Source organism: Mustelus asterias, chromosome 12, assembly GCF_964213995.1.
Source record: "Mustelus asterias chromosome 12, sMusAst1.hap1.1, whole genome shotgun sequence".
In the NCBI taxonomy this organism is placed as follows: domain Eukaryota; kingdom Metazoa; phylum Chordata; class Chondrichthyes; order Carcharhiniformes; family Triakidae; genus Mustelus; species Mustelus asterias.
The window spans coordinates 72,220,899-72,241,466 of record NC_135812.1 but is presented as its reverse complement, the minus strand read 5'-3'; the positions used below and the strand labels follow the sequence as shown (position 1 = coordinate 72,241,466).

The following is a 20,568-nucleotide window of genomic DNA, read 5'->3' as shown; positions in this document are numbered from 1 at the left end:
TCCGCACAGACAGTGACCCAAGCTGGGAATTGAACTCGGGTTCCTGGCACTGTGAAGCAGCAGTGCTAACCACCACTGTGCCACCATGCCCATAGCTATAAGCTGGAATTCTGCGATGTCGTATGCCCCGCTACCAGCGAGAATGGAGAATTCGGTGCTCAGCCAAATCTCCATTCACAGCAGCGGGTCTGAAAAATCCCAGCCATGGACACAGTCAGAGAATTCTGGCCATAGTTCTCCTCAGAGAAGAAGCATTAAAACATTACAAGCTGAAAGTACTGTACATTCCTAAATGCCTACATTCATAAAACCAAAATAAACTTAAAAATATCAAAAGGCAATACAATATAAATGTAAATTAAATTACACCCATGAGCTGCCTGGTTTCAGAGTGATCAGGCTCCATCCAGTGGCAGAGGTTGGTTGGTGCATGGAGCTGCTGAAGATGTCCCAGGACTTCAGCGATGGCTGAGAGCAGGAACTGGCCCCTGGTGACAAACAGTAGGGACTTGACAAGGTGAGAACAGAGAGTGGGGGTGGTGAGGGAATGAGAGGCAGCAGAAGAGGGACTGAGGGCTGGAGCGAGAGCTAGGGCAGGAGTAGAGGGGAAGAGGATTCCCAACTGAAGAAGTCATCAGTGGGTTTTAGACTGCAGTACGGCAGAAGAGCAGGGGGAAGAGCGACAGACGAACCCTCCCCCATCCCACACAGTGACGGAACACTGCCCCCAACAGCACAGAGGAGGATAGGACAAAATACCCTGAGCTCTCTTGGCCAGCACAGGACATCTGTGACAAACAATGTTATAGTGAACATTAAACAGCTAGAAAGTCCCTATTGTGTGACTGTTTTTTTTAAAAAGTTGATTTATTAGTGTCACAAGTAAGGCTTACATTAACACTGCAATGAAATTACTGTGAAAATCCCCCAGTTGCCACACTCCGGCACCTATTCGGGTGCACTGAGGGAGAATTTAGCATGGCCAATGCACCTAACCAGTATGTCTTTTGGACCATGGGAGGAAACCAGAGCACCCGGAGGAAACCCACATAGACACGGGGAGAATGTGCAAACTCCCCACAGACAGTGACCCAAGGCCGGGAATCGAACCCTGGTCCCTGGTGCTGTGAGGCAGCAGTGCTAACCACTGTGCCACCGTGCCGCCCTCATGTTATAGAGAGACAACGAAGACTGAGTCAATGCGAAGTGGGGGCTTACTGTCATTATACTCAACATCATCCATCCAATGATTACACATTGCTTACCGGTTATTGGAGGAGCTGGAATGGACCAAAAACCCCGAGGCAGAGATGGTGTTAACGGTTGAGGAGCAGCACAGAAACCAGTCGATGATATGGGCTGGAAATCAACTGGAACACAAAACAAGTTAAATGTGAAGCTGCCACCAGATTTTTGTTTGATGACACACCAAGTATCAGAACCATTCACCTTTCCGTTAAATACACTCAGTGTATCCCACAAAACTCTCTCCTTGAGCTCTTCAGGATGGCACAGTGGTTAGCACTGCTGCCTCACAGCGCCAGGGACCCGGGTTCAATTCCAGCCTCAGATCATTGTCTGTGTGGAGTTTGCACATTCTCCCCGTGTCTGCGTGGGTTTCCTCCGGATGCTCCGGTTTCCTCCCACAGTCCAAAGATGTGCAGATTAGGTGGATTGGCCATGTTAAATTGACCCTTACTGTCAGAGAGACTAGCAGGTTAAATATGTGGGGTTATGGGGATAGGGCCTGGGTGGGATTGTGGTCGGTGCAGACTCGATGGGCCAAATGGCCTCCTTCTGCACTGTAGGATTCTATGATTCAACAGGCAGGCTCCAGATACCCATGAACTGAAACTTTGGGTGGGATTTTCCAGCCCTTCCCGTCAGTGGGATCTTCTGGTCTTTCCAGGCCCCAACTCCACCGCAGCGAGACCCCCAGCGGCAGAACTGGGGCGGCACGGTAGCACAGTTGGGGCGGCACGGTAGCACAGTGGTTAGCACTGCTGCTTCACAGCTCCAGGGTCCCGGGTTCGATTCCCGGCTCGGGTCACTGTCTGTGTGGAGTTTGCACATTCTCCTCGTGTCTGCGTGGGTTTCCTCCGGGTGCTCCGGTTTCCTCCCACAGTCCAAAGATGTGCGGGTTAGGTTGATTGGCCAGGTTTTAAAAAAAATTGCCCCTTAGAGTCCTGGGATGCGTAGGTTAGAGGGATTAGCGGGTAAAATATGTGGGGGTAGGGCCTGGGTGGGATTGTGGTCGGTGCAGACTCGATGGGCCGAATGGCCTCCTTCTGCACTGTAAGGTTTCTATGATTCTATTTCTAGAACAGATGAGCCACGCAAAATGCCAGCGAGGTTTTCCAGTCCTGCCAGCACCAGAAACTACACCGTGGCGGGGAGCCGGAAAATTCCATCCTTAACCTTATTCCTGCTGTGAATAATGTGCAGGAAATCTCCCTTTTACCACTGCCTTACAAATGGAAGGTGTATCTGATACACACTGTGTACATTTGACCACAAAAGCAGTGTATGAGTGAGGCTGTTCTGCCCAGCTTTATTCATCCGATTAGAAAATCTCAGCAGCATCAATATTTCTTATGTGATTCCAAAGTTTTGCCTCCAGGTTTTGCCCCCCATTTGATTCTATCTGAAAGTCAATTGTATGTTTTAATCTTTCTCAGTACAAATAACTTTTTTTTTAAATCAGTCTTAAAATTTTACCAATTGAACCAGGTCTCTTCTTGTCCTCTGGCAATTCAATTGAATGAAATATTCTGGTTTTCCTTTATGGTACCAAATACTATCTTGTGTGCCTCCACCAAATCTGATTACTCTTTCAGTCTCTGGGCAATAGGCAACAACCAACAAAAAGACAGGGTGGCACAGTGGTTAGCACTGCTGCCTCACAGCGCCAGGGACCCGGGTTCGATTCCCGGCTTGGGTCACTGTCTGTGCGGAGTCTGCATGTTCTCCCCGTGTCTGCGTGGGTTTCCTCCGGGTGCTCCGGTTTCCTCCCACAGTCCAAAAGACATGCTGGTTAGGAGCATTGGCCATGCTAAATTCTCCCTCAGTGTACCCGAACAGGCGCCGGAGTGTGGCAACTAGAGGATTTTCACAGTAACTTCATTGCAGTGCTGATGTAAGCCTACTTGTGGCACTAATAAATAAACTAAAAACACTAAGTACTCCACTGTTTTGCCCATTCCTATCCCCGACACTGCTATCATCACTTTTATTGAGGCCTCCACTTGCTTCAGGCAGAAGTCTCCAATACTATGTTAACGGAGGAGCCACAACAGTATTCTGAATGGAGTCACTCATGCCCTTCCCATGCGTACCAGGCGTACAGCAGCTTAGGGTGACACGGTAGTACTGTGGTTAGCCGTGCTACCTCACAGCTCCAAGGACCCGGGTTCGATTCCCAGCTTGGGCCACTGTCTGTGTGGAGTATGCACGTTCTCCCAGTGTCTGCGTGAGTTTCCTCCGGGTGCTCCAGTTTCCTCCCACTGTCCAAAGACGTGCTGGTTAGGTACATTGGCCGTGCTAAATTCTCCCTCAGTGTTTCCAACCAGGGGCCGGAGTGTGGCGACTTGGGGATGTTCACAGCAACTTCATTGCAGTGTTAACGTAAGCCTACTTGTGACAAATAAATAAACCTTTAAACAGTGGACCACAAGAATTAGAGGAGTCCCTCAGCCCCTCGAACCCACTGCACCACTTGATAAGATCACGGCTGATCTGACTGTGACATTAACTCTGCATTCCTCTGTGTCACTCTGTGATCCCTGTCTCCCCTGAGGGTCAGGGGTCAAAAATCCATCTAACTCCGCCCTGAATATATTCAATGACCCAGCCCCCACTGCTCTCTGTGGAAGAGAATTCCAAACACTACAGGCCCACTGAGAGAAAAAAAGAAAATTCTCCTCAAATCAGTCTTAAATGGGAGATGCCTAGTTTTTAAATTGTGCCTCCTGGTTCTAGACCCAGCCCCTACAATGGGAGACATCCGACTGTAGGCCACTCCACTCAAGAAAACCTAACTAAAATAATATTCCTTCTGAAAAAGGACATTTTGCTGGGCTGGGAGGAACACAGGGCTCAATGCCCCTCTCCTCCTCACATCCTTCTGATTTCCTTCCTTTCACTCATGACTTCCACAGTGGTTAGCACTGCCGCCTCACAGCACCAGGGACCCGGGTTCGATTCCCAGCGTGGGTCACTGTCTGTGTGGAGTTTGCACGTTCTTCCCATATCTGCGTGGGTTTCCTCCCGGTGCTCCGGTTTCCTCCCACAATCAAAGATGTGCGGGTTAGTTGGATTGGCCATGGTAAATTGCCCCTTAGTGTCAGGGGGATTAGCTGGGTAAATGCATGGGGTTATGGGGCTGGGGCCTGGGTGGGATTGTGGTCGGTGCAGGCTCAATGGGCCGAATGGCCGCTTTCTGCACTGTAGGGATTCTATGATTCCACCTCATGTCTGTAGGGGAGCTTCTGAATTTCTCTCCCCCCCCCCCCGCAATCGATTGAGCGGAGAGCCCATATTTCACCGGTCCTCTCACGCTCAAAACCTCTGTTACTCATCTTTCTATACTAAATAAAATAAACCTCTACACTAAAAACTCAAATTGTTGTGAAAAGCTGACACTCCAATGCAGTACTGGAGGAGGGGGTTAAACTTTAGCTGTCTTTCAGATCGAGACGTTGAACGGAGGCCCCATCCACTCTGTCAGGGGGGGGACATAAAAGATCCCAATGCACCATTTCAAACCAGAGCAGGGATTTATCTCCAGTGTCCGGGACAACATTTACCCCTCAACCAGCATCACAAAAAAAAGAGATTCTCTGGTCAATATCACATTCCGGCTTGTGGGAGCTTGCTGTGCACAAATTAGCACCGTTTCCTACATCACAACAGTCATTGCACTTCAGTGGCTGTAAAGTGCTATGGCGATGATCCGAGGTCATGAAAAGCAGTAAATAAAAACAAGTCTCTCTTTCTAGTTGTTTAAAACAAGAATCAGACTTTTTGGCAGTGTTTGAACATTCTCTTTTTCTCTTGCCAACCAGAACTGGGCCTAGTATTCATAGAAACTAGAAGCAGGAGTAGGCCAGTCAGCCCTTCAAACCTGCTCAGCCATTCATTTTGATCATGGCTGATTATCAAATTCAATATCCTGATCCCCCCTTCCCCCCATATAGCTTGATCTCTTTAGCCCCAAGAACTAGATCTAATTTCTTCTTGAAATCAGACAACATTTTGGCCTCAACTACTTTCTGAGGTAGTGAATTCCACACATTCACTACCCTCTGGGTGAAGAAATTTCTCCTCACCTCAGTCCTAAAAGGTTTACCCCTTATCCTCAACCCATGACCCGTAGTTCTGGACTCCCCACCATTGGGAACGTTCTTTCTGAATCTACCCTGCCTAATCCTGTTAGAATTTTAAAAGTTATATTATTTATAATTATATAGATGGATCTAAAGTGCAGTCAGAGTAATGACTGGAGAGGGAAAGAGTTGGACAGACATGTTGATAGGGTTAGCTAAGGAGGATGGGAGGAAGTGAGATTGCAGCATAAAGGCCAGCATTGATCATTTGGACAGAATGGCCACTCCGCGTGCTGTCAAATGCTACCTTCATCTATGCAACATGGGCAAGAACTGCAAACAATTTGCAGCAGGTCCCACAAACTGCACATCTGCTTCCGGTAGACTCCATCTACACTTCCCGCTGCCTCGGAAAAGCAGCCAGCATAATCAAGGACTCCACGCACCCCGGACATTCCCTCTTCCACCTCGTTCCGTCAGGAAAAAGATACAAGAGTCTGAGGACATGTACCGACCAACTCAAGAACTGCTTCTTCCCTGCTGCCATCAGACTTGCGAATGGACCTACCTTGTATTAAGTTGATCTTTCTCTACACCCTAGCTATGACTGTATTACTACATTCTGCACTCTCTCCTTTCCTTCTCCCCCATGTACTCTATGAACTGTATGCTTAGTCTGTATAGCGGGCAGGAAACAATATTTTTCATTGTATCCCAATACAAGTGACAATAATAGATCAAATCAAATCGGTATTGTTGCTTTCAGGAGGAGCGTTGCACAGGAGATCAGGAGAACTCAGTGCCCACCATCAGATAGCGCCATGGGATCTTTTACATCCGAGCAGCCACACGGACTTCGGTTTCAGTGTCACTGAAAGGATGGCACTTCCAACAACACAGCACTCCTTCAGTACTGCACCACAGTGTCAACCCAATGTTGACATCTTGCAATGGGGCTTGAAGTGACTATGGTAACTCAGTGGCAGGAGTGCTAGTAACCGAGCCAAGCTGAAAAATATTTTTCATTGTTAGACAAAAGAAACCTTACTCTTTTGTTGAGATGCCGCAGGTGCTGAACTGCATGACTGATGCAGTCTGGGATGTTGACTATTAGCCCAGGGACCTGAAATACATCAGAGACAAAAAAATAATGGTGAAACAACCTTGAAGGAAGCCAAATAGTAAAAGAAAATCTCTTGTTAAACACAGAAGCACGGGTGTTTCCAATTGCTATGAATTAGCTGGGAGTTATAACTAATATCAGGACTCTCAAAACTTGACAACATCCATTTTCACAAATTACACAGTGTTCACTAAACAGAAATTTGGAGTGGAACACAAAACTACAAAATATTTTGTGCAATAGGTTAGCATCAGATCAACAACGAGAATAAACAGTAACCTATGCCAAGGCACATAAAATGTGTATTTGCTTTTATTTATTGGATGTAGGCACCGCTGGCTTGGCCAGCATTCATTGCCTATCCCCAATTGCCCTTGAACTGAATGGATCATTTAAGAGTCAACCACATTGCTGTGGGTGGAAAACTGCATTTCATTTTTAAACCACAAATTCATCACTCAACAATGCCATGGGGAGACGGTGGGGTAGTGGTATTGTCACTGGACTATTAATCCAGAGACTCAGGGTAATGCTCTGGGGACCCGGAGCCACATGTAGGCCAAACCAGGTAAGGATGGCAGATTTCCTTCCCTCAGTGGTGAACCAGATGGGGTCTTACTAGAATGGGTTCATGGTCATCATTAGACTTCCAATTCCAGATTTTTTTTAAATCGAGTTTACATTCCACTGCCGGGATCTGAACCCGGGTCCCCAGAGCATTACCCTGGGATTAATAGTCCAGTGACAATGCCACTACGCCACCGCCTCACCATGGCATTGCCGTGCAATGAATTTGCATAGACCTTGATTTAAAAATGGAATGCCGTTTTCCAAAGTTAAAGGGTGTTGAAATGTTTAACACTGAGATATTTACAGCACAAAACTTCATCATTGTACTTTCACACTTTCTGGATGCGTTACAAATTCCAAAATGGCAGTTTAACGTAACAAGTATTCCGCTAATTAGTCAGGGATCATTTGAGTAACAAGATCTGAGTCTTTGCTGAGTTACTGATGTCAGGCAAGGCAGCTGAGAAAGGGAAAGGGAAAATAGGAGATAGAATTAAACTCAGCACCCCCGGGTAAGGGAATGGTAGGAGCAAGTCCTGATTGCTAAAGAGAAATCCTCATGAATATGGTCCCTGTTGTGGTTTTTTAAACGTGTTCTTTCGATGTGAGCATCGCTGGCAAGGTTAGCATTTATTGCCCATCGTTAATTGCCCTTCAGAAGGTGGTGGTGAATCGTGCAGTCCATGTGGTGTAAATACACCCACCGTGCTGTTAGGGAGAGTGTGCGAGAGTGTTTGTGTATGGCGTCACTGCGATCAGGATCGGGTTCGATTGCAATCTCTTTCACAGCTACATAGTCTACCAGCACTCAGCAACAAGCCTCAGGTAAAAGAATGGCCACCCACACCGGCATGGCGGCAGGACAGTCGTTAGCACTGCTGCCTCACAGCGCCAGGGACCTGGGTTCAATTCCCAGCTTGGGTCACTGTCTGCATGGATTCTGCACGTTCTCCCCATGTCTGCGTGGGTTTCCTCCCACATTCCGAAAGACGCGGTGGTTAGATGCATTGGCCATGCTAAATTCCCCCTCAGTGTACCCGAACAGGCGCCGGAGTGTGGCGACCAGGGGATTTTCACAGTAACTTCATTGCAGTGTTAATGTAAGCCCACTTGTGACACTAATAAATAAACTTTAAACCAGCAAACAAATGGCATCCAAGGAAACCAGTGAGAGGCCGCCCCTCCAGGGCAGGAGGGGGTAAACAGGAAGAAAAATTAGAACAAAAACAAAATGCAAACCATTTTCTTTGATTGCGGGTAGCTTCTCCGTGTGAACCTCGTGCAGCTGCTGCATAATATTTTTAGTCATCTCAGCAACGACGCTCTTTAAATTGGAGAGCTGCTTATCAATGTCTGTGTCCAACGTGGGTAATACCTGATCTGTCTCCATCTCCTCCAGAGAATGAAACTCCTACAAAGCAGAACATTGTAACAGTAATCCCTCAGTAATTCATACAAAACACCTTGCTCACAACACCAAGAAACCACGTGATGTTTCCGCTACATTGCTGGCTCAATACCAAATGAAATTCTGCTGCTTCCAGAGGTCCCGGTGTGTCCCTATGTGAATGATATCTTGCTTCGCTCCCAGATCCCAGCTCCCAGTAACATAAATGCGGACTTTGCATCGATGAGTCAACGTGGACACAAGCTCTAGATCAGGCCTTTTCAGAGTGGGGGTTGCGGCCCGTAGGTGGGATGTTGAAAATTAGTTGCCGGGTAAATTCTTGCTGCTCTATAAACTGATCCTGTTAAAAAAAAACGCAGGATGTTGTGTGACCCTGTTTAAAAAAAGAGGGATGTTGTGTTTATAACGCAGATTTTGTCAAAAGCGATGTGACAATGAGGACCTCTCAGACAACGACTTTGCCAGCATGAGGACTTTTGATGTGCAGGAGAAGCTCAGCATTGCCTGAAACAATTCAAGTTGCATACACTTCATAAAAGGACAGGGTAAAAATTAGGAGAGAGGTGTGTTTTTAAATGTACAGTAAAATCCCATTTAGATTGTGACTTGTCGCAGCAGTACTGCAGATTGCCTGGTCAGTGCTGTACGAGGCTCCAATTTCCCACCGTGAAGGCAGGCTATAGCTTCAGAGTTTGACGAGTATCGTCATTACCTCATAATCCAACTCAGTATTTTTCCCGTGTGCATAAAAGTATTTCGCTGTTCAATTAATTTCAAAATGAGATGATGCTTGAAGAACAGGAAAACCACTGAGCTGTGATTGCCGCTCTATGTGAGATAGGATAATCGACACATTAACCATAGACTTCAATGGATGCAGCAAAATGGAGTTATTGATGTGACATACCTACCAGGGAGGTCTATTGATGGGATAGTAAATAACAGATAGAGATAATTGGTGATTGCCCTATTAAGTTTCCACCTAAAAACAGCACATTGATCCGGTAAGTTCGGCATTCCAAAGGTGCATCTTAAACGAGAAACCTGTCACAAATAAACAGCAATCGCCTTTCTGTGGATGGCTAATGTACGGTAAATTAGTGCATTGTCTGATTTCACACCTTTATTTTGAATGTATAGGTTAAGGAGAGGCATTGCAAAATACTGACACCAATTTCCTTTGCGCCAGAATATGGCCTGAATAAACTGGTAAATGGATCTTTAACGGACACCCTGACATTTAAAACACTGCATAGTGTTAGTACAAAGTGGAAAGATCAGTGCCGGAATTTTACCGCCTCGCCCGTCCGAGGCTCGTAAGATCCCGCCCAAGGCCAACGAAGAATGCTGTTCTGCAAGCCATGCCCGTCCTGATTCTCGGCCCATATCTCATTCTACATCCCACGTGATGTGGGTCGCGAGGAACAGCCATTTTGTAGAAGTGGGTTGCAGAGAAAGAAACTTGAAAAATACTGCTCTAGACCAACTGCAAAGGCAGTTTTTGCACTTGAAGGGCCAGGACATTTTCCGCAGACGTTTGCGTCTTTAGTCAGGGAGGAGCCTCTGGATAATGGTGGAAAGATATTTTCAGATAGTTCGGCATCTGGAATAACAGGTCCATCCAAGAATTCACAGGCAATCGGCACCACCTGCTGCAGTCAGATGCCAAGCTTTAAAGAACAAAGAACAGTAGAGTACAGGAACAGGCCCTTTGGCCCACTAAGGCTGCACCCATCACATATCCTATCTGGACCAACTGCTTATATCCCTCTATTCCCCGCCTGTTCCTGTGCCTATCCAGATAAGTCGCTAATGTATCTGCTTCAACCACCTCAGTTGACAGTGCATTCCAGGCCCCCACCACCCTCTGTGTAAAAAACTTCCCCCGCATATCTCCACTAAATCTTTCCCCCCTTACCTTGAACTTGTGCCCCCATGTGATTGTCGTTTCTGCCCTGGGAAAAAGCTTCCAACTGTTCACCTTATCAATGTCCCTCATAATTTTATAAACTTCTATCAGGTCGCCCCTCAGGCTCTGTCTTTCCAGGGAGAACAATCCCAGTTTATTCAATCCTCATAGCAAATACCGGGTTTACCAGGACGTTACCAGGCAACATCCTGGTAAACCTTTTCTGTCCTCCCTCCAAAGCCACCACGTCCTTCTGGTAGTGTGGTGGCCAGAATTGGACACAGTCTTCCAAGTGTGGCCCAACCAACGTTTTATACAACGTAATTTGCCAACTTTTATACTCGATGCCCCGTCCAATGAAGGCAAGCATGCCATCTACTTTCTTCACCACCTTTTCTGCGCTGCCACTTTTAAGGGTCTGTGGACTTGCACGCCCAGATCTCTCCCTTCACTTCAACAAAATACTCTGCGCTCGACCTGATGAGACGCTCAGTAACACCGTACGAAAATGCCATTGCTCCAGCCGCAGTGTGTGAACAAGGCAAGACTTCTTCTGATAAATGAAAGCAAAATACTCCAGACGCTGGGAATCTGAAATAAAAGCAGCGAATGCTGCAAAAGCCCAGTTGCTCAGGCAGCACCTATCGGAACAGGAACGCGGAGCTTAATGTTTCAGGTTGATGACTTTTCATCAGAACTGGAAAATGTTAGATGTTAGAAAGGGCGGCACGGTAGCACAGTGGTTAGCACTGCTGCTTCACAGCTCCAGGGACCTGGGTTCGATTCCCGGCTCGGGTCACTGTCTGTGTGGAGTTGGCACATTCTCCTCGTGTCTGCGTGGGTTTCCTCCGGGTGCTCCAGTTTCCTCCCACAGTCCAAAGATGTGCGGGTTAGGTTGATTGGCCATGCTAAAAAAAATTGCCCCTTAGTGTCCTGAGATGTGTAGGTTAGAGGGATTAGCGGGTAAAAATATGTAGGGATATGGGGGTAGGGCCTGGGTGGGATTGTGGTCGGTCCAGACTCGATGGGCCGAATGGCCTCTTCCTACACTGTAGGGTTTCAATTCAATTCAAAAAATGCAATAATGATAACTTAATTTAATTCGCTGGTCTTTTGAGCAGACAAAATGGACTTCCTCAATTTAAACATGAAGCCCAAGCTCTAAGTAACAATCATTACACCTCAAGAGTCGCAAACGCACAGATTTGACAGAGCTTCAGCAGAATGGTGGGACAGTGGTTAGCACTGCGGCCTCACAGCGCCAGGGATCTGGGTTCGATTCTGGCCTCAGGTCACTGTGTGTGTGTGTGTGTGTGTGTGGAGTCTGCACGTTCTCCCCGTGTCCGTGTGGGCTTCCTCCGGGTGCTCCGGTTTCCTCCCACAGTCCTAAGGTATGCGGGTTAGGTTGATTGGCCATGCTAAATTCACCCTTTGTGTCAGGAGGACTAGCAGGGTAAATAGGTGGGGTTGAGGGGGTGTGGCCTGGGTGGGATTGTGGTCGGTGCAGATTCGATGGGTCAAATGGCCTCCCTCCGCACTGTAGGGGTTCTGGGATTCTATGAGTCAAGGGGCTGGGGCTTACCTTTAAGAGTTGGATATTGTCGGATTTCAGCAGTCGGTCTATCTCATCACTTTTGCGGTTCAGTCCACTGCACCTCTGGTTTAGCCAGCTCTGGATGCTGTCAGCTTGGGCCAAGGCAACAGCCTCCTCACTCTCAATAATGTTTGTCGCAATGCTCTGCGATTCTTTAATACAGTTGATCAGATCACCAAAGTGCTTATCGATGTCAGACCTCGCCTGGAACGTTGTTTCCTAGACGATGAAGTTAACAGATTCAAACATAAACAGAACAAGGAGCAAACAAATTGTTGAGAATTATTTCTAAAAAAAAAGAGGACGGAATGGTACTCACTTTGATGGAGGTAACATTCTCTTTTAATTTATTAATCGCCGTATTAATATCTTCAATCTGACTTTGCCGCCTTATTTTTTCTTCCTGAAGGAGTTTCTTTGTAGAATATACAACATACAGAAAACATCATTTAAAATGATTACTCAAATGCATTCTGATGTAAAAGAATGGCTTAGTTATCAGCTTAAATCATGGCAAACTCATTTACACAAGGTTGCGTTCACCCTCCGCATTTTCCATCTGTGTGAAGCATTTTCACTTTATGCTGATGCTACACATTGAGTGTGAATGCAGAGGATTTTCACAGTAACTTCATTGCAGTGTTAATGTAAGCTTACTTGTGATTCTAATAAAAAAAAACACAGGGGAAGTGAAGCAAGATTCGGCACGTCCGCTACAACTCTCACCAATTTTTACAGATGCACCATAGAAAGCATCCTTTTTGGATGTGTCAGTTTGGTTTGGCTCCTGCTCCGAGAAGACCGCAAGAAACTACAAAGGGTTGTGAAAGTAGTCCAGTCCATCACGCAAACCAGCCTCCCATCCATTGAGTCCATCGACATTTCCCACTGCTTCAGAAAAGCAGCCAGCATAATTAAGGACCCCACACACTCCGGACATACTCTCTTCCACCTGCTTCCATCAGGAAAGAGATTTTTTTAAAAGTCTGAAATCACGTACCAACCAACTCAAGAATAGCTTCTTCCCTGCTGCCATCAGACGTTTGAATGGACCTAAAATAGTTTGCTTAATAGGATGGAGGGTTATAGGTAGGTCTAGAAGGTAGGGATGTGTTCGGCACAACTTGTGAGCCGAAGGGCCTGTTTGTGCTGTAGTTTTTCTATGTTCTATGACACGAAGGTTGGTGGGGTTGTGGATAGTCTGGAGGGATGTCAGAAGTTGCAGAGGGACACAGATAGGATGCAAGACTGGGCAGAGAAGTGGCAGATGGACTTCAACCCAGATAAATGCGTCGTGGTCCATTTTGGCAGGTCAAATGGAATGAAGGAGTACAATATGAAGGGAAAGACTCTTAGTACTGTAGAGGATCAGAAGGACCTTGGGGTCCGGGTCCATAACAAAGAACAAAGAACAGTACAGCACAGGAAACAGGCCCTTCGGCCCTCCAAGTTTGTGCCGCTCCTTGGTCCAACTAGACCAATCGTTTGTATCCCTCCATTCCCAGGCTGCTCATGTGACTATCCAGGTAAGTCATAAACAATGTCAGCGTGTCTGCCTCCACCACCCTACTTGGCAGCGCATTCCAGGCCCCCACCACCCTCTGTGTAAAAAACCATCCCTCTAATATCTGAGTTATACTTCGCCCCTCTCACCTTGAGCCCGTGACCCCTCGTGATCGTCACTTCTGATCTGGGAAAAAGCTTCCCACCGTTCACCCTATCTATCCCCTTCATAATCATGTACACCTCTATTAGATCTCCCCTCATTCTCCGTCTTTCCAGGGAGAACAATTCCAGTTTACCCAAATCTCTCCTCATAGCTAAGACCCTCCATACCAGGCAACATCCTGGTAAACCTTCTCTGCACTCTAACGCCTCCACGTCCTTCTGGTAGTGCGGCGACAGAACTGGACGCAGTACTCCAAATGTGGCCTAACCAGTGTTCTATACAGCTGCATCATGAGACTCCAGCTTTTATACTCTATACCCCGTCCTATAAAGGCAAGCATATCATATGCCTTCTTCACCACCTTCTCCACCTGTGTTGCCACCTTCAAGGATTTGTGGACTTGCACACCTAGGTCCTTCTGTGTTTCTATACTCTTGATGGCTCTGCCATTTATTGTATAACTCCTCCCTGCATTATTTCTTCCAAAACTTTAGCACTCTAAAATCAGCCCCGCAGGTGGAGGAGGTGGTTAAGAAGGCGTATGGTGTGCTGGCCTTCATCAATCGAGGGATTGAGTTTAGGAGTCCGGGGATAATGATGCAGCTATATAAGACACTCGTCAGACCCCACTTGGAGTACTGTGCTCAGTTCTGGTTGCCTCATTACAGGAAGGATGTGGAAAAGATTGAAAGGGTGCAGAGGAGATTTACAAGGATGTTGCCTGGATTGAGTGGCATGCCTTATGAGGATAGGCTGAGGGAGCTTGGTCTTTTCTCCTTGGAGAGACGTAGGATGAGAGGAGACCTAATAAAGGTATATAAGATGTTGAGAGGCATAGATCGGGTGGACCCTCAGAAACTTTTTCCCAGGGTAGAAATGGCTACTAACAACACCAGGTTAAAGTCCAACAGGTTTATTTGGTAGCAAATACCATTAGCTTTCGGAGCGCTGCTCCTTCGTCAGATGGAGTGGAAATGTACTCTCAAACAGGGCACAGAGACACAAAATCAAGTTACAGAATACTGATCAGAATGCGAATCCCTACAGCCAACCAGATCTTAAAGATACAGACAATGTGGGTGGAGGGAGCATTATGCTCCCTGGATGGCATTTCTGATACCTAAGGTCCTAAATGCCGTTTGACACCCAACTCTGGTCAGTCGGGCACTTAGTTTGTTCAGGCCTCCCCTGCCACCAGCCAGTTCAGTGAGACCGGGGGAGCCCCGCCCATATTAACCCTGGCTCTGACTGCACTCCTGAATGGCTGACGTGTGATTCTCAAAGTCTTTGTTCCTGATAGCTTCCCTGTGTCTGTGCCATCGAGTCATGTTATCAGTGATTCTGAGCTATTAACCTGGGTAACACAACCTGCGTGCGTTTCCTCCGGGTGCTCCGGTTTCCTCCCACAGTCCAAAGATGTGCAGGTTAGGTGGATTGGCCATGATAAATTGCCCCTTAATGTCAGGGGGACTAACTAGGGTAAATGCATGGGGTCATGGGGATAGGGCCTGGGTGGAATTGTGGTCGGTGCAGACTCGATGGTCTGAATGGCCTCCTTCTGCACTGTAGGATTCTATAAACGTGATTAGTACGGTATTTGACATCAGTCGGAGAGATGAGGAGTGTACAGGGCGATCCCATACCATTTCTTGTGTATTCCTTAAGCATTCACTGATCAGCCTGCCATCCCAGAATATTTGGTGCATTAGGTCAGGATTTGATTCTTGGGCCCACGAGGCCTTAGCTACAGACGTATTTCCTCTGGTGCTGGGCACCAGGAAGGTATGTGTGTGTGTGGAAAGGGCTCACGCTATTAACATTATTGTTATTATTCACAAGGTCCCAGCTCAGCTTCCACTCCGGGGCCCGAGCACAAAAAGCAAGGCTGACATTCGAGTGCAGATCCGAGGGTGTGCTGCGCTGTCGGAAGTGCCGTTCTCGGGTGAGATGTTAAACCGAGCCCGCCCCCCCCCAGGTGAATATAAAAGATCCCATGGCACTACGAAGAGCAGTGGAGTTATCCCCATTACCCTGGCCAATATTTAGCCCTCAATCAACATCAGAAAAAGCTGGATTATCTGGTCCTGATTTGCATTGTTGTTAGTGGGAGCTTGCTGTGCACATTTTGGCTGCAGTGTTTTCTACATTTCAGCCATGACTATACTCCCAAAAGTACTTCATTGGCTGCTGATGATACAAAGTTTGGAGGTGTAGTGGACAATGTGGAAGGTTTTCAAAGCTTGCAGAGGGATTTGGACCAACTAGAAAAATGGCAAATGGAATTTAATAAGAGTTTTAACAACACCAGGTTAAAGTCCAGGTTTATTTGGTAGCAAATACCATTAGCTTTCGGAGTGCTGCTCCTTCGTCAGATGGAGTGGAAATGTGCTCTCATCCACTGTCACAGAGTTAAAATCAGACCCAAACATTTAATGAAGAGTCTTTCGTAAGGAATGCTCCCCCTAAAATGAGATAGAGTCCTTACAGTGCAGAAGGAGGTCATTCAGCCCATCGAGTCTGCACCGACTCTCTGAAAGAGCATCCTACCCAGACCCTATCCCTGTAACCCCACATATTTACGCCACTAATCCCCCTAACCTACACATTTTGGGACACTAAGGGGCAATTTAGCAAGGCCAATCCATCTAACCTGCAGGGCTGTGGGAGGAAACCGGAGCACCCGGAGGAAACCCACGCAGACACGGGGAGAACGTGCAAACTCCACACAGGCAGTGACCCAAGGCCGGAATGGAACCCGGGTCCCTGGCGCTGTGAGGCAGCAGGTGTATTCTAACAGTTCTGTGACGTGCCCTGGAACATTGCACAATGTTAAAGGCGTCATGTGAACAGGAAAAGATGCTGTACAGTGAGATTTGAAGCATTACCTTTTTCTCTGTGCTCTCCTCTTCCGCTGTGATGACTTTGTGATCCCGATGCACGTGCAGTATACACAGGCCACAGATGCACATCTGGTCCGTCCTGCAGAAGAACTCCAGCAGCTTACAGTGCGTTTTGCATTTCCTCCTGTTCAGGTCCCTGACCGGGTCGGTGAGCTGGTGGTCCCGGAAGGCCGCGTTCTCGTAGTGAGGCCGGAGGTGGGCTTCGCAGAAAGTGGCCAGGCAGGCCAAGCAGGACTTGGCCGCCTTCGCCCCACGGCCAACGCAGGAGTCGCACGGGACCTCCGAGTCGCCGCTGCCCGACAGCCTGGTGGCCTGGGCCTGCCCCATTCGGTTGAACTCGTCCACTATCCCGCACAGGACGATGTTCTTCTGCAGGGCGGGCCGGGGGGTGAAGGCGGCCCGGCATTGCGGGCAGACGGCGAGCGCGTTCTGGTCCCAGTTCTTCTGGATGCAGTCGAGGCAAAACGTGTGGCCGCAGGGAAGGTTGACGGGGTGGCTGAAGACCTCCAGGCAAATGGAGCAGGAGAGCTGCTGCTCCAGGGATAAGAGGTCTGCTGCAGCCATGGGAAGCAAAGCCCGGCTCCTCCACAAACACTCCAGCTCAGTGCCAGCAACTGCAGCCAGGGACGGCCACGGAATATGGTCCTCTCCCCATCCTGCAGCACAGAGCCAGGAACACCCAAAGGCTGGCTAATCTTTCCTCTCTGCTCACTCTCTACAACACGAAACCAAACACTCAGCTCTCGCTCTCTCTCTCTGTCGCCCTCCCACTTTCCCTGCCAGGTTAAAGGCTGCAGCTACAGTGTGCAGGAAAGACCAAACACCTCAATTCAAAATGCAATCTCTCCACTGGCAGCTGCCAGAGGCATGTCTGCAAGTTGGCTCTTGAAATGTCATTTTTTTTAAAAAGTCATCATTTTGCATTGAGATAAATCCTCACCAGCGTTTAATTTACAATGTGTGTGTGTTTGGGTTTGGTGTGGAGGGCAGGGGGGTGGGGGTGGGAGGGGAGGCGGTGGTGTTGATCTGTTGGTTTGCAAACAGCTCCATTGATGTCAGTGCCGGATCTGTACAAATAGGATCCAGTCCTAGTGATGTCCTGTCTGTAACTCATATTTACCCTGAACCACATTGGCCAGAACACCACTTGTTGAAAGTTACTGCCTCTTGACCATGTCAAAAACTCAAACAGACAAAACCCCGAATAATAACTCGCGGGGCGGCATGGCGGCACAGTGGTTAGCACTGCTGCCTCACAGCGCCAGGGACCCGGGTTCGATTCCGGCCTTGGGTCACTGTCTGTATAGAGTTTGCACATTTTCCCCGTGTCTGCGTGGGTTTTCTCCGGGTGCTCCGGTTTCCTCTCACAGTCCAAAGATGTGCGGGTCAGATTGATTGGCCATGATAAATTGCCACTTAGTATCGGGGGACTAGCAGGGTAAATAGGTGGGGTTATGGGGATAGGGCCTGGGTGGGATTGTGATCGGTGCAGACTCGATGAGCCGAATGGCCTCCTTCTGCACGATAGAATTCTATGATTCTATGAATAATAACTTTAATATTGAGCTCAGCCTGTAAAGCACAGGAAAATGGGCTGAAGGCAGGCATTAGTTTTAACAAGTGAATTTTTGATGTCCAGTTGTATTTTTCCAGATGTTCAATCGGGATTTTATAAATGTCCCGGTTGTCCTTTCAGGAGCTGCACGTTCTCCCCAGTCTGCATGGGTGTCCTCCGGGTGCTCTGGTTTCCTCCCACAGTCATAGAATTCTACAGTGCAATAGGAGGCCATTCGGCTCATTGAGTCTGTACCGATCACAATCCCACTCAGGCCCTATCCCCATAACCCCATGTATTGACCCGAGCTACTTTCTCTGACACTAAGGGGCAACTTAGCACGGCCAATCCATCTAACCCGTACATCTTTGGACTGTGGGAGGAAACCGGAGGAAATCCATGCAGACACTGGGAGAAAGTGCAAACTCCACACTGACAGTGACCCAAGGCCAGAATCGAACCCGGGTCCCTGGCACTGTGAGGCAGCAGTGCTACCCACTGTGCCACCATGCCACCCCACGAGTTATTATTCGGGGTTTTGTCTGTTTGAGTTTTTGACACGGTCAACAGGCAATAACTTTTAACAAGTGGTGTTCTGGTCTGCTGGTAACCTGACTTATTTGCATGTTCCACATAAACCTGTTTCACAGATCTTGCAGAGGATTTTACTCCCTCTTGTGCAGTGAGGTTGATGTGTAGGAAGGGGTAACATTTGAAACCTCAAACCCCTGGCTCCAACATGCGGTGTTCCTGTCCACCAGCTCATTAACAAGGCTCCCAGTAAATCGTAAAATCCCTACAGTGCAGAAGGAGGCTACTCAGCCCATCAAGCCTGCACTGACCACAATCCCACCCAGGCCCTATCCCCATAACCCCACACATTTACCCTGCTAATCCCCCTGACACTTGGGTCAATTTAGCAATGGCCAATCCACTTAACCCGCACATCTTTGGAGTGTGGGAGGAAACCGGAGCACCCGGAGGAAACCCACGCAGACACGGGGAGAACTTGCAAACTCCACACAGACAGTCACCCAAGACCGGAATTGAACCCGGGTCCATGGTGCTGTGAGGCAGAAGTGCTAACCACTGTGCCACCGTGCCACTTCAGGCAGGGGGCAGCATGGTGGCACAGGCAGGGGCTACTCAATATTCAAAAATCATTGTCACCATATGATGTTGTATTCATTTCCAGTTGGCAGGGGGGTGGTCTTGCCCTGTTGGTGACTCAGAACCACAGTTAAAAGAACTGGCGAGAAGTTAGCCAATGTAATATTAGGACATTTGCTTCAATTTGATCTTAACTCTTTGTGTGCCAGGAACATCAGGAGAGTTCCCCTCACCCCTTCAACGTACCTTTTGGGCAGAATCTTGGCGAGATTGGTAGCAGAAGGGGACATTGTGGTGGACCTCAGTTGTGCCTTTGTCCTATATGGACCACCGTTGTGTGTGCTTGTCATACCTGGACACATCCCCTTCCAGTTTGGTTCCTCCCCTCGGCACCTAGTATAAAGGTCGCTGTCTCCTCCCCCTTGTTCAGTCCAGGTTGGTTACATGTTGGGATCTGCTCCTGATTCTGTTGTGAATAAAAGCCTACACTTATATTGGTATATCGGTAGTCTTTCGCCTTATTGATAGCGCATCAGACATTTAATCAGGTGGGGGACACTGCCACCCTCTTGCTTCCACCCCAATTATGTCCATCTGTGGGCAGCCTTTCCATCCTGCTGCCAATTCCCTTTAGTGGGCAATCAATGCCAACTTACCGCCAAAGGTGTTCACCCAGTGGTGAGTGGACGGAGGGAGCGCCCAGGGGGGCGGGGTCTGGCCCTACAGTGAGCACAACAAGCACACCCATGTGGGTTTGCCTCTGAGCTTCCTGCTGGAGGGGGGGTCCATTGTTCAAAGGCACTCAGTGTCTGATTTTGAAACCTGGCATCTGTAAGAGGATTGGCTGCTGAGAGCTGGAAACCTGCCCTACCTTTTGAAACCCCTGCTCAGCAATTTTACGCTGGGATGGATAGGGCCCAATTGCATCTCCCACCCTGCTGGTACAATTTCACTCCAGCAGGGTTTAGAGTAGCCCCCCACTTTCGGGGAACTAACGGGAAACTTCTGGAGTGAAGTGGGAGGCATTCGGGGTCCCCCAGGGAGTCGGGCGGTGAGGGGTGGTGCCCCCTGGGTATGGGCACCCTGGCAATGTCAGCCTGTGCCCCCTGGCACTGCTCAAGGGGCAAAATGCCCATGCCCAGGGGGTACCTTAGCACTGCCCATCAGGCTTTGGGCAGTACCAAGGGCCTAGGGGCGGGGCTTAGGGACAATCAGTGGGGGTGAGGCGGTCCTGCTGCAATTCTGAAAGGGGATCGGTGGGCTGGAGGGGGGGGGGGTGTCTGCGGGGGTCTGCCTCCCGTGGGAGGGGTCTGCCAAGCTGGGGGGGATTATCACTGCTGGGGGGAGGGGGGTGTGGTGCTGGAGATCGGGGTGGGGGTGTCAGGGCTGGCCTGGAATGCTCGTAG

The 20,568-nt window shown here is 48.5% G+C and overlaps 1 protein-coding gene across 2 annotated transcripts in view; it reads right to left on the bottom strand.

The window, feature by feature from the left end:
• The window catches only part of ftr41 (finTRIM family, member 41), a 31,977-nt gene extending 14,722 nt beyond the window's left edge, over window positions 1-17,255 (bottom strand). For both annotated transcript variants that reach the window (XM_078225430.1, XM_078225431.1), the window contains exons 1-6: window positions 16,483-17,255; window positions 12,248-12,343; window positions 11,917-12,147; window positions 8,257-8,428; window positions 6,373-6,447; window positions 1,266-1,370 (exon numbers count right to left, since the gene is read on the bottom strand). In XM_078225430.1, coding sequence (XP_078081556.1) covers window positions 1,266-1,370; window positions 6,373-6,447; window positions 8,257-8,428; window positions 11,917-12,147; window positions 12,248-12,343; window positions 16,483-17,061 — 1,258 coding nt within the window. In that variant the 5' untranslated portion in view covers window positions 17,062-17,255. The remainder of the gene's footprint in view (window positions 1-1,265; window positions 1,371-6,372; window positions 6,448-8,256; window positions 8,429-11,916; window positions 12,148-12,247; window positions 12,344-16,482) is intronic.
• Between the last annotated feature and the right edge of the window lie 3,313 nt (window positions 17,256-20,568).